The 14,517-nt window shown below is 43.7% G+C and overlaps 1 protein-coding gene across 2 annotated transcripts in view; it reads right to left on the bottom strand.

The window, feature by feature from the left end:
* Positions 1-14,517, bottom strand: part of LOC124121821 (ATP-binding cassette sub-family B member 6-like) — a 40,577-nt gene that overhangs the window by 16,284 nt on the left and 9,776 nt on the right. For both annotated transcript variants that reach the window (XM_048391313.1, XM_048391310.1), the window contains exons 3-14: positions 13,241-13,367; positions 11,433-11,622; positions 10,884-11,006; positions 10,490-10,592; positions 9,571-9,660; positions 9,158-9,279; positions 6,113-6,222; positions 3,915-3,980; positions 3,173-3,387; positions 2,826-2,889; positions 2,317-2,402; positions 1,518-1,575 (exon numbers count right to left, since the gene is read on the bottom strand). In XM_048391313.1, coding sequence (XP_048247270.1) covers positions 1,518-1,575; positions 2,317-2,402; positions 2,826-2,889; positions 3,173-3,387; positions 3,915-3,980; positions 6,113-6,222; positions 9,158-9,279; positions 9,571-9,660; positions 10,490-10,592; positions 10,884-11,006; positions 11,433-11,622; positions 13,241-13,367 — 1,354 coding nt within the window. The remainder of the gene's footprint in view (positions 1-1,517; positions 1,576-2,316; positions 2,403-2,825; positions 2,890-3,172; positions 3,388-3,914; positions 3,981-6,112; positions 6,223-9,157; positions 9,280-9,570; positions 9,661-10,489; positions 10,593-10,883; positions 11,007-11,432; positions 11,623-13,240; positions 13,368-14,517) is intronic.

The raw sequence follows: 14,517 nt of genomic DNA, 5'->3' as shown, positions 1-14,517 counted from the left end.
AGTGACTTGGTCTATATATTTGTGAGGGGATGTGTCAGTGACTTTGTCGATATGTTTGTGAGTGGATGTGTCAGTGACTTGGTCATTATGTTTGTGAGTGGATGTGTCAGTGACTTGGTCAATATGTTTGTGAGGGGATCTGTCAGTGACTTGGTCGATATGTTTGTGAGTGGATGTGTCAGTGACTTGGTCGATATGTTTGTGAGTGGATCTGTCAGTGACTTGGTCGATATGTTTGTGAGTGTATGTGTCAGTGACTTGGTCTATATATTTGTTAATGGATGGGTGAGTGACTTGGTGGATATGTTTGTGAGTGGATGTGTCAGTGACTTGGTCAATATGTTTGTGAGTGGATGTGTCAGCGACTTGGTCAATATGTTTGTGAGTGGATGTGTCAGTGACTTGGTCGATATGTTTGTGAGTGGATGTGTCAGTGACTTGGTCGATATGTTTGTGAGTGGATGTGTCAGTGACTTGGTCGATATGTTTGTGAGTGGATCTGTCAGTGACTTGGTCAATATGTTTGTGAGTGGATGTGTCAGTGACTTGGTCGTTATGTTTGTGAGTGGATGTGTCAGTGACTTGGTCAATATGTTTGTGAGTGGATGTGTCAGTGACTTGGTGGATATGTTTGTGAGTGGATGTGTTTGTGACTTGGTCGTTATGTTTGTGAGTGGATCTGTCAGTGCCTTGGTCGATATGTTTGTGAGTGTATGTGTCAGTGACTTGGTCGATATGTTTGTGAGTGGATGTGTCAGTGACTTGGTCTATATATTTGTTAATGGATGGGTGAGTGACTTGGTGGATATGTTTGTGAGTGGATGTGTCAGTGACTTGGTGGATATGTTTGTGAGTGGATGTGTCAGCGACTTGGTCAATGTTTGTGAGTGGATGTGTCAGTGACTTGGTCGATATGTTTGTGAGTGGATGTGTCAGTGACTTGGTCAATATGTTTGTGAGTGGATGTGTCAGTGACTTGGTCAATATGTTTGTGAGTGGATGTGTCAGTGACTTGGTGGATATATATGTGAGTGGATGTGTCAGTGACTTGGTCAATATGTTTGTGAGTGGATGTGTCAGTGACTTGGTGGATATGTTTGTGAGTGGATGTGTCAGTGACTTGGTCAATATGTTTGTGAGTGGATGTGTGAGAGGGTGGATTGTTATCATCTTCCCTATCATTGTTAGGACACAACAGACAAAATGTGGGAAAGTTATGGTGCATTTTTATCAGAATTCGTGACCACAGTGAACAAGCTGAGGGTGATTTATCAACTCAATGAACTTGAACATTTTTCAACCATCATGGAAGCATGCAATGTTTTGATATGTCTCCCTTCTTCAAAAATGACTTTCAGTCAGATGAGCAAAAAATAAATTTCCTTTAAAAATCTTAAAATTACACGAAGATAGATTTGTTTTTTGATTGTTTACTTTAACACTATATTGGGTAAAGATTAGCATTTCTGGCAAAATTAATAAGTTTCAAGAAGTTGGTATCTGCAGTCCACACTCACCAAAGCAAATGTCTGTCCGGGCGGCACAGTGAAACTGATGTTTTTCAGTATCTGCTTCCTGACATGGCAAACACACAAATGGGTAACATGTAGGAGAGAAATTGTAAATTTCTGATTTTTAAAAGGGGAACAATAGTCACATACCACAGGGTTGACAACGGAGATACACAATGTGAACACATGCAAATTAGGGAGGGAATTACTTGTACTATGTAGGTTTGTTTGTTTGTTCAGTGCCGCACTCAGCAATATTTCAGCTGTATGACGGCGGTCTATAAATAATCAAGTCTGGACCAGACAATCCAGTAATTGACATCATGAGCATCGATCTACGTGATTGGGATACAATGACATACATCAACCAAGTCAGCAAGTCTGACGGCCCGATCCCGTTAGTCGCCTCTTATGACAAGCATAGTCACCTCTCACGGAAAGCATGGGTTGCTGAAGACAAATTCTACCCAGGATCTTCACAGGGAGTACTATGTAGGTAGTAATATTTCACATCTAAATGGTTATCTACGCCAGGTGGTTGAGAGCAAGACACACATTAACTCTGGAATCCCCAAGGGGAAGACAAGCAGGCGGAACATTAGTGACCTAGAAAAGCATACAGGGAAACCATTCTTCTCCAGAAGGCAAGCATTGGGTCCTGGTGACCTATTCTGCCCCGATATTCCACACAGGGACACAAACACGAGGTACTGGGCACCTTCAGATTCCTCACAGAGGTCAAATAAATCTGCTTCAGTGTTATACAACCAGCAGCAAAGACAGTGATGGTTTAGGGGAGACATACGCAGGGTCATAGTGGAAGCTGACATCACGGAACTCGATCTGTCCTTCCTTCAGCACAAGATCCGGGGCACCAGGGGTGTCGGTGACCTGGAGGGGGAAACAACAATAGCAGTACAGGATGGCTCCGTCTAGTTGCAACAAGGTTTATTCAACAGATAGGCAAGCTGTGTTTTCTTTGTAAATGATGTAGAGCTACGTAACCTGTAGTTTTGATACTGTTGTAGGTGACATGTCCATCAAATCAGCTGTTTAATCAGAGCCATTCCCACATCTTATTAAGACAGTTGATCAATCATTTGCCCAGCAATATTCCAGCTATGACGGTGGCCTGCTCAGACAATCTGGTGACTGATATGGTGAACAATGATCCATGCTGTCAGGTTGCGGTGACATGCAATCAGTCAAATCATCCAGCCGGACCACTGATCCATTTAGTCCCTCATAGACCAGCATACGAGTCCCCCAGAATTTCCACCACTAAACTTCAATTTAATCTGCAGGAACACTAACCTCACAGTCTTCGTCAAGAAGCTCGAACATGTTCTCCATATCAATAAATGCCTGCTGGATCATTCTGAAACAGCGTAGATGGAGGGGTGTAAGTAGGAGGTTATTAACGACGTACCTCAAGTGTAGCTAATCCTACAGACCAATCACTTACAGATCCAATTTTCATTAAAACAATTAACGCAAATATTCCAACCAAATAATGCATGTGTGTAAAGTGTGCCCATGAGAGGCAACCCTGCACAGCAAACAACCTTGACGTAGACGACTGGGCCACCACTACCCCTCTCCCCACCCTTCTGTACAGTCCAATGACACATGGAAGACACATGTAAACACTCCACCAGTACCTGTAGTACGTCCCCAGCCAGTTGAGGGGAGCATACAGCTGTGCGATGTAGGTGCCAAACAGCACATAGTCTCCCACCGTTAACTTGAGGGAGCTGAGGCCGTGCACGACGGCGTAGGCACACAGCAACGACCCTGTCAGAGTGCCGATGTTCACGATGAAGTTCTGCCCCAGGTTGAGGAGATTGAGGCTTGCCGTGGACTTCCACTCAGCTGACTAGAAACACAGAAGCTGAAGCTGCAGCAGGTGCTTGTGATGTCAGATTAATGGACATCTACATATGGGAAGAAACAATGTACATGCAGTAGTCGGGAGCTACATCATAATCATGTAATAGTCAGGGATAGAAATATTGTTTTTGTCCAGCAAGCCATAGTGCACTTATTAAGATGTTGAGGTGGGACTTTTGGATTTAAAGTGTGCCAACAAGAAAAATTCTTGATTCTTCAAATTCGGTTATGTCATTTCACCATGAGCTAGATAATGTACAAAGAGTGTCTTCTTCCCTTTCATTGACAGTGATAATACCCTTTATAATTTCTGAATCCAAAGCAAGTTCATTTGTTCCTTTCCTATACATTTGTCCAGTTTACTTGTGCAGATGTACATTTACCAACGGCTTTACAACATAAACAAACATAACAAGGGTTGCCAGGAAATTCTAGATATATCCTTCAGGCACCAGGAACATTACTGATCAAGGCATATTGAAGCACAAATGTTTAACCCTGACCTTGACTCACCTGAAAAGCCTTGATGGCCGTATCGTATCTTCCTGTTTCAAAGTCTGAAGCTCCGTAGTACTTTACCTGCAACCAATCATAGATTTTCTCAAATCTTCTTGATAGGCATTTAGAAGTTGGAGTACTTTGTAGGATAGAATTTATGGATGAACAACTTCTTTATTACAATTAAGAGCGACGTTTCGGTGTAGGTTCTAACACCGTTATCAAGCTTGCTCCAACTTCTAAATGCCTATCAAAGAACTTATTTGTCGTCTTCATGGAGATGTGGCAATCTCAACCATCAACCGACTCACTTGTTTGATAACGTTGTTAGAACCTACACCAAAACGTCATTCATAATTGTAATAAAGAGGTTGTTCAGCTAAAAATCCTATCCTTACTTCTCAAACCTTCATCTCAAAGCCCTGTCATCACACAACATTGTATAACTGCAGTGACACCACAACAATAAGGAATCTGTTAAAAACATAATCTCACCCGAGCAATTTTTGATATCAAATATACTAACACAAGTCGATAAAGGTTCAAACAAGTTTGACAAATGTTGCTACATTTGATATAAAAAGACATGAGGGTGAGATTCCAATAATTCTTTCAGCTTTTCAGTTTGTTATCAGTAAGAAGCAGTGTCTTCAGTGTAAGAAGTACAGCCAACCAGCTTCAGTGGCAGAGGGACCAGTGATGTCATTTGATTGTGATGTCATGGTGACTGCATCACATCACCAATAGTGTGGGGTACATGAAATTGATATTCTATGTGCAGATAATGTGCACTTCATATATATGTTTTACTAAGTTGTTAAATGTATGGGTATAATAACAGAAGGCTGTCATCCAAACATCTCCTTCACATGGAAATTCATGTAACATACTGGAAAGAACACACAAAGTGGCAACATCCATCACTGGCGACATACATAACTTGCGACATCCATCACAGGCGATATACATTACAGGCGATATACATCACTGGCAACATCCATCACTGGCGACATACATCACTTGCGACATCCGTCACAGGCGATATACATTACAGGCGATATACATGACTGGCGACATCCATCACTGGCGACATCCTTCGCTGGTGACATCCATCACTGTCGACATACATCACTGGCGACATCCATCACTAGTGACATCCATCACTGGTGACATATATCACTGGCGACATATATCACTGGTGACATACATCACTGGCGACATACATCACTGGTGACATACATCACTGGCGACATACATCACTGGTGACATACATCACTGGCGACATCCATCACTGGCGACATACATCACTGGTGACATACATCACTGGCGACATACATCACTGGTGACATATATCACTGGCGACATCCATCACTGATGACATACATCACTGGCGACATCCTTCACTGGTGACATATATCACTGGTGACATCCATCACTGGTGACATACATCACTGGCGACATCCATCACTGATGACATACATCACTGGTGACATCCATCACTGGTGACATCCATCACTGGTGACATCCATCACTGGTGACATCCATCACTGGCGACATCCATCACTGATGACATACATCACTGGTGACATCCATCACTGGTGACATCCATCACTGGTGACATCCATCACTGGTGACATCCATCACTGGCGACATCCATCACTGATGACATACATCACTGGTGACATCCATCACTGGTGACATCCATCACTGGTGACATCCATCACTGATGACATACATCACTGGTGACATCCATCACTGGTGACATCCATCACTGGTGACATACATCACTGGCGACATCCTTCACTGGTGACATATATCACTGGTGACATCCATCACTGGCGACGTTCATCACTGGCGACATCCATTACTGGCCACATAAATCACTGGTGACATACATCACTGGCGACATCCATCACTGATGACATACATCACTGGCGACATCCTTCACTGGCGACATAAATCACTGGCGACATACATCACTGGCTACATCCATTACTGGCAACATAAATCACTGGTGACATACATCACTGGCGACGTTCATCACTGGCGACATCCATTACTGGCCACATAAATCACTGGTGACATACATCACTGGCGACATACATCACTGGCGACATCCATCACTGGCGACAAACATCACTGGCGACATACATCACTGGCGACATACATCACTGGCATCCAACATCTAAGATCTGACATGATTATCAACTTACAGTTTCAAAGTTGATCAGCGAGTCTACAGCCTTGCCATTGGCTTCATTGTCCAGCTTGTTGGTGAGACGGCGGTACTTGGTCCTCCATTCAGTTATGAGAATGGTGTATGCTGGGAAGGAAGGTGGAAACATCAGTTCAGAGATGACTGTCTACAGGCCGGCATCGTACGGCAGGAATATTGCTGGGTGCAGCAAACAGACACTCACTCTTTTACCAATATTGTATGAGTGGCGACAACTACCGGTACAGCAGGACATGCTTACCCGGTTGTGAACACCTGGTGTCACAACTGATTTTTAGTGATCCATTCATATAAGTTTCATCACTATTTTGTCTTTTATGCCTAATGGATTGAGACAGATAATCAAGACTGTTTATTCTCTGCCGTTGACATCTTATATTAAAAGACATTCTGCTGCTTTGAATAGGAAGTAGATGGTGCTGTTAACTTCTTTAGATTACTTATTGACTGAGTATTATTTTCTGCCACTTTTAGCATGTTCAGCAAAGTTCAAGCCACATCATGGCCCAAGACATCAAGAAGGGGCCATGGGTATTTGGTGACCTGGCCAACACCCTTACATTGTCCATACCACCCAGCTTTACATACACTACACTCCCGCATCGGTGAAGTCGCTGTTTCTAAATTAACGAATCAAACCATGATGTGGTTTCACCAAGAGGAAAGCCAGCGATGCTTGTTCGCTTGTTTGTTGTTAAATGCCACACTCAGCAATATTCCAGCTATATGATAGTGGTCTGTAAATAATCAAATCAGGGCCAGACAATCCAGTGATTGACATCATAAGCATCTATCTGTGCAATTGGGATACAATGACATGCATCAACTAAGTCACCAAGCCTGATCATCCGATCCCGTTAGTGGCATTTATGGGTTGCCGAAGATCAATTTTAAAAGGATGTTCACGTTTATAAGCCAGCGATTACAATCCTCAAATAGCATATTTCTCATGCAATGTGTCACAGCCTCGCAATCATTTACTCTACACACTGCTTCAATACTGAGGCGATGCTAGGGTTCACATCAACTTCCTGCATGGAGTAGGGCTCACATGTCTTCTGTGATACTCAAGTAATGAGTCTGTTTAAGAAAACAAGTATTTGTCACAGAGTGACGAAATATTCCCCCGCCATATACACCATAGTACCAAATATGAAGACAATCCAGCGATTAGTTCTTGAGATATTGTGGCAACACCGTTTTCCAACTCCAAAAACAGATTTGCCTGCTGTGACCTTGAAAATGGGGTCAAGGTCACCAAATCTGACAGGTGTATGCGGTGTCTGTATATACACTATAGTTCCAAATATGAAGACAATCCAGCGATTAGTTCTTGAGATATTGCGGCAACACCGTTTTCTAACTCCAAAAGCAGATTTGCCTGCTGTGACCTTGAAAATGGGGTCAAGGTCACCAAAACCGACTGGTGTCTGCGGTGTCTGTATATACACCATAGTTCCAAATATGAAGACAATCGAGAGGTTTAGTTCTTGAGATATCGCGGCAACACCGTTTTCCAACTCTAAAAGCAGATTTGCCTGCTGTGACCTTGAAAATGGGATCAAGGTCACCAAAACCGACTGGTGTCTGCGGAGTCTGTATATACACTATAGTTCCAAATATGAAGACAATCCAGTGTTTAGTTCTTGAGATATCGCGGCAACACCGTTTTCCAACTCCAAAAGCAGATTTGCCTGCTGTGACCTTGAAAATGGGGTCAAGGTCACCAAAACCGACTGGTGTCTGCGGTGTCTGTATATACACCATAGTTCCAAATATGAAGACAATCCAGTGTTTAGTTCTTGAGATATCGCGGCAACACCGTTTTCCAACTCTAAAAGCAGATTTGTCTGCTGTGACCTTGAAAATGGGATCAAGGTCACCAAAACCGACTGGTGTCTGCGGAGTCTGTATATACACCATAGTTCCAAATATGAAGACAATCCAGTGTTTAGTTCTTGAGATATCGCGGCAACACCGTTTTCCAACTCTAAAAGCAGATTTGTCTGCTGTGACCTTGAAAATGGGATCAAGGTCACCAAAACCGACTGGTGTCTGCGGAGTCTGTATATACACCATAGTTCCAAATATGAAGACAATCCAGTGTTTAGTTCTTGAGATATCGCGGCAACAAACAGGTGGGACGTACGGACGGACGTACGGACGGTCGTGAATACTATATCCCCCGCTTCGCGCTTTCGCGCGGCGGGGGATAATAACTATCAGAGGTATGCACCCTTGGGTGATGGGAGAACTTTGTGTGTTCAAACCCTGATGATGACACCTCTACCACTAGGCATTCCCATTTCCATGAATAATGCATAAACCATATCTTTCAACATACCATCACAGATTACTGGATGGCCCTGGGTGGCCCAGTCGACCAAGCGCTTCTATTCACTGTGCAGAGCAGCGACTCTTTGGCACGCTAGAAACCTATGATTGTGATGATTGTGGGTTTGCCCTGATTGACCCCGATTATGTTTCTCAGTTTGTCAGCATCATTCCCGTGCTCGTGAGTTTCACCAAAGTTGTAAACATCTGTGACCTGCATCACTTTGGACTTCCCCCTCACATTGAGCTGACATGCTGTGATATAAGGCCACACTTTCTTTAATTTTATGTTTCACAGATTTATTCCAGCTTTTTTCAACAAGGTCGATAAAAAATGTCAATCATTTGTTTATTTATATAAAAGTCATTCTGCTCTGGAGTTAAAACTGCACCTGTCTTCTTGAATCACTAATAGTGATGTAGACATGTAATTTCTTATAAGAGGGTCTATATTACTGGCGGGAGTCAAATATTTTTATTTCTAATTTCTTTCTTTTCAGTATTGGGGGGGGGGGCTGTGAAATGAAAAATAAAAAATGTGTGGCCTAACTGGAATACTGTTAAAAGCAGCATTAAACCCAATTCACTCACTCACTCACTCACTCACAGAGTATTGTAAATATGAGAAATGAGTAGTACTGAATGTCGTTTTTCACAACACACGTTTGCATATGACAGACACACTCACTTAGATACAGGGCCATACACAGGAACACAATGACTCCAAAGATGTAGTTGAAGGCTGTGATGAAGTATACAATAGCTATGACGATGTCTGCGATGGTGGGAACGATGTTGAAGAGGAGGTAGCTGCAACAAGAAGAGGGATAGTATGACATCACCAATCTCAATGGAACTGAGGTGGACCTGGGATATATATGTGTGTAGAGGGAGGGCGGGATCATTTTCTTTACTCAAGTGGGAGGTGGTTTAATCAGGCAGTTTGACAGCGTTGGCAGTTGGTATATTTTGGACCTCAACTTTTCTATTTTCAAGCCCCATATTGGTTGTTAATCCTGTACTGTGACACTAGGTATCATCACAGCTGATGTTTCAGGCTTCCTGTCAATGATGCTGCGGCCCAGGATGTGGACATCCTACCTGAGCAAACTGTTGATGCTGTTGGTGCCTCTGTCCACCACTCGCAGAACCTCCCCGGTCTTCCGCTGCAGATGCCATCGCAGGGACAGTCTGCAGTACAGGGAGTCATGTTAGAAGATAGTCTCTCATCTCACAAATATCACTATGTAACACAGGGCCTCAGATAATTATACAACACAATGAGCCACACGTTATCATTTAACTTTGGGTATTGAGAGTTTTCTTTGGGAATTCTATAGTTTTACTTCATTGCATACAGTCTATTGTGTATTTTTAAACCATCGTGTGAACTGTCTTCCAAAATAATACTGCCAAAAACTTTGTTTCACATGACTTCTGGTTTAGAAATGTCTAGTGCTGCCGCACTGATGGAGGGGGACTTACTGATGGAGGGGGGCTTACTGATGGAGGGGGACTTACGGATGGAAGGGGACTTACTGATGGAGGGGGGGCTTACTGATGGAGGGGGTCTTACTGATGGAGGGGGACTTATTGATGGAGGGGGACTTACTGATGGAGGGGGACTTACTGATAGAGGGGGACTTACTGATGGAGGGGGACTTACTGATAGAGGGGGACTTATTGATGGAGGAGGACTTACTGATGGAGGGGGACTTACTGATGGAGGGGGACTTACTGATGGAGGGGGGCTTACTGATAGAGGGACTTACTGATGGAGGGGGACTTACTGATGGAGGGGGACTTACTGATGGAGGGGGACTTACTGATAGATGGACTTACTGATGGAGGGGGGCTTACTGATAGAGGGGGACTTATTGATGGAGGGGGACTTACTGATGGAGGGGGACTTACTGATGGAAGGGGACTTACTGATGGAGGGGGACTTACTGATGGAGGGGGACTTACTGATGGAGGGGGACTTACTGATGGAGGGGGACTTACTGATAGAAGGACTTACTGATGGAGGTGGTTGAAGAGCTTGACCTGGACTCTCCGTGTGGTGAACTGTTGTACCTTGATCCACAGGAACGATCTAATGTTGTTGAGTAGCCCCGAGGTTCCTACAATTTAACAACAAAGTTGAAGGGAGACATATCGATTAATAGCGTACGTCAGTCACATTATATTGATAACTACCATAACATTACATGGACATTAACTAGTTCGGTCACACACAATTTAATCACACGTAATCTATCATATAATGAAGCCTTCCTACCTACACATGACCACGTCAGGAATCAAACCCCAAAATTCAGCAACATAAAGCAAGAACTGAACCGCTAGGCCACCTCACTGCCAGCGCCTGCCACTGGGTATTGTCAGCTAGTTGTGTGCTGCTAGCATCTCACCTGCTCCTCCGCCTCGCAGGAAACTGAGTCCCACGGACGCCAGGATGTAGTCCCACCGGAAGCTCAAGGTTGGAGCAGTCAAGTTGTCGCCACTAGTTAACTTGCTTGGGGTCAGGCTGTTTACTGTTAGCAAAAAAAAGCTCTTTTTTAAATTATTTAGTTTTATCAACTCGGTTGTAATTTTAGGGTTGAACATAGTCGAATTTTATCTTCAATCTCTGGGATATTACTACAGGTAGGAATGATTCAAAACAATGTGTATGTCTGTGTTTCAGTATGACTGTTATACTGGGAATGTGGTCTGCCTGATTTCTTTCAGACCGGAATTCTTAAAGGAATGTACTAATAATAACATAGCAGCATTCAGCATTAACTAGGGTCCTGGGGTCCTGTGTTGCTGCTATATACTGAATATCAGCCTCTAAGACTTTAATTCATAACAATAGGCTTATGACAAGGACAAGGATTGAGTAAAAAGTTGCACAAGATATTAAAAACCGATGTTTTGATGGCAATGGGGAAAAAGATAGTCCCAAAGGGTAGACTCACTGATCAGTTTGCTGTAGATCGGGACGAACACATTGATGACTCGTCCCGCTGCCAGGATGATCAGACACATCAACACCGTCAGCTGCAGCAGGACATTGCCCTTCGGCCAGCAATACGGGATCATCATCCGCAGCTTCTGCATGATGTTGCTCCATGTGGACGAGGACTGACCACCCACACCACCACCAGACTGGACACACACGGCAATGAAACAAAGATTTTGATGATGATGATGATGATGATGATGATGATGATGATGATAAAAGGCTATTTATACTGCGCATATTTCCACACCACTGAGGGGCATGCTCAAAGCACTATCATTACTCCGGTCACTGGATCAATGTGCACTCTGCACATTCTCAGCTCCCTGGGGGGTGAGGTGAAACTGGGTTTAATGTCGCGTCCAAGATTATTGCATTTATATAGTGATGGGCATCCATGTGTGTGTGTGTGTGTGTGTGTGTGTGTGTGTGTGTGTGTGTGTGTGTGTGTGTGTGTGTGTGGCTGCTTGTACTAGTCCAGACTAATGCCGATTTATAGTGCTAGCTCACTGAGATACCATGTCGCAGTTTAACATCAATACCCCACACAGACACAGTATACTGACTCCGAGCCAACCAGTCCTTGTTTTAGCCCCTTTATGCCGAGCGCCAGACAGGGTAACAACAATCTTTTAAAGCCTTTTGGTATGATGCGGCCGGGGATCGAACCCCGCATCTTCCGCTCTCCGGGCAGCGCTCTACCACTAGACCACGGAGAGCTCCCTGGGGCAACCCAAGATGCCTCTTATAACCATGAAAGCTTTCTTAAAAACGATAGTAGCTGAGTTCCAAATATTTATCAAGGATTTTGAACTTGGTGCACGTTTTGTTTGTTTGTTTGCTTGTTAATTAACGCTGCACTCAGCAATATTCCAGCTTTATGACAGGGGTCTGTAAATAGTCTAGTCTGTACTACACAATCCAGTGATTGACATCATGAGCATAGATCTATGCAACTGGGATATGATGACATGCATGTTAGTTGCCTGTTACCATGGTTAAAACAAGCATTGTCAGCTCTTACAGCAAGCCTAACCGCATGTACTATTTGCCCAAAACTACTATTTTCAGATGAATTTAATTATTGCATTCAAATAATATTGTACAACTGTGGATGATAGCCTTTTTCCTCTATACAGATCCTGGGGATTTTGGGAATCACAGCAGTAGAAATTAACCTACAGGTGTGCTTCAATCTCATTGAAATCAGCACTTGTACATTGATAGGAACCTCAGTGCTCTCAGGGACTAAGACAACTAGCCACCCAGAGCCCTCATACCCCCAGGAATCTAAATGAAGGATGCATGAGTTTATTGAACCAATTATATGTCAACTTTCTAAAACAATTTTTTACCACATTCATTCGAAACTTTGACCTAAATTAACATATTCCTTCGATTGTACACACGTTTTGGTGTAGATGCAATGGCGCTCAGAGAAATATCCATAACATACAAAGTACAGCCTTTATTAGTAACCACTTGGAACTGCTCATTTAGGCTCATTTTTGAGATACAGAAATCAGCTATGCTGCTCAGAAAACTTCACTCTGTCATACCAAAACTTCAGAAGACTTGATACTGATTGGCAACTAGGAAAGTGTCCCTGAAAGAAGCTACAGTGGAAGCTTGGCAGATCTTAGCACAGAGAGGTATCATATCAGAATAAAAGATCTTTATCGTGTTAATCCACCCAACAAAAAGAGATATAATAACTAGATTTCCCAATTAAAAGTGACAGGACATGGTTCAGCAATATCTCACCATATCATTGACCAGGATGTCGTACTTCATGTGGGAGAGTCCTGGAGCCTTCAGCCCCATAATGAACAGCGCGAGGGTGAAGACGTAACGCACCACCCAGAAACCAAACTCCAAGTGGTTCTCCATGCTGGAACACAAGAGGTCATCGGAGTGAGTTCTGTATAACCCAACTCTTATTTATATTTCAGTAATGCTACTGGAATGAAATGGGCTTCATACATTGTACCCATGTAGGGAATCAAACGTGAGCTATTGGCATTACGAGCAAATGTTCTTACCGTAGCTAACTCCAACCTTAATTGTAACATATGCACAACTGCTTCAAACTATCCGGTCACATTTACCCATCCATGTACCACAACTACTCACCCATCCATGTACCACAACAACTCATCCATCCGTGTACCCAACTACTCATCCATCCGTATACCACAACTACTCACCCATCCATGTACCACAACTACTCACCCATCCATGTACCCAACTACTCACCCATCCGTGTACCACCACTACTCACCCATCCGTGTACCACAACTACTTATCCGTCCGTCTACCACAACGACTCATCCATACATGTACCAACACTACTCATCCATCCATTTACCACCACTACTCACCCATCCATGTACCACCAGTACTTATCCATCCGTGTACCACCACTACTCATCCATCCGTCTACCACAACTACTCACCCATCCAAGTACCACCAGTACTCATCCATCCGTGTACCACCACTACTCATCCATCCGTGTACCACCACTACTCACCCATCCATGTACCACCACTACTCATCCATCCGTGTACCACCACTACTCATCCATCCATGTACCACCACTACTCACCCATCCAAGTACCACCACTACTCATCCATCCGTGTACCACCACTACTCATCCATCCATGTACCACCACTACTCACCCATCCAAGTACCACCACTACTCATCCATCCGTGTACCACCACTACTCATCCATCCATGTACCACCACTACTCATCCATCCGTGTACCACCACTACTCATCCATCCATGTACCACCACTACTCACCCATCCATGTACCACCACTACTCATCCATCCATGTACCACCACTACTCATCAATCCATGTACCACCACTACTCAGCCATCCATGTACCACCACTACTCATCCATCCGTGTTCCACCACTACTCATCCATCCGTCTACCACAACTACTCACCCATCTGTGTATCACCCCTACTCATCCATCTCTGTACCACAACGACTCACCCATCCATGTTCCACCACTACTCATCCATCCGTCT

Source organism: Haliotis rufescens, unplaced genomic scaffold (genome assembly GCF_023055435.1).
Source record: "Haliotis rufescens isolate VD_foot unplaced genomic scaffold, xgHalRufe1.0.p SCAF_10, whole genome shotgun sequence".
NCBI lineage: Eukaryota > Metazoa > Mollusca > Gastropoda > Lepetellida > Haliotidae > Haliotis > Haliotis rufescens.
This window is presented reverse-complemented; position numbering and strand designations above follow the sequence as displayed.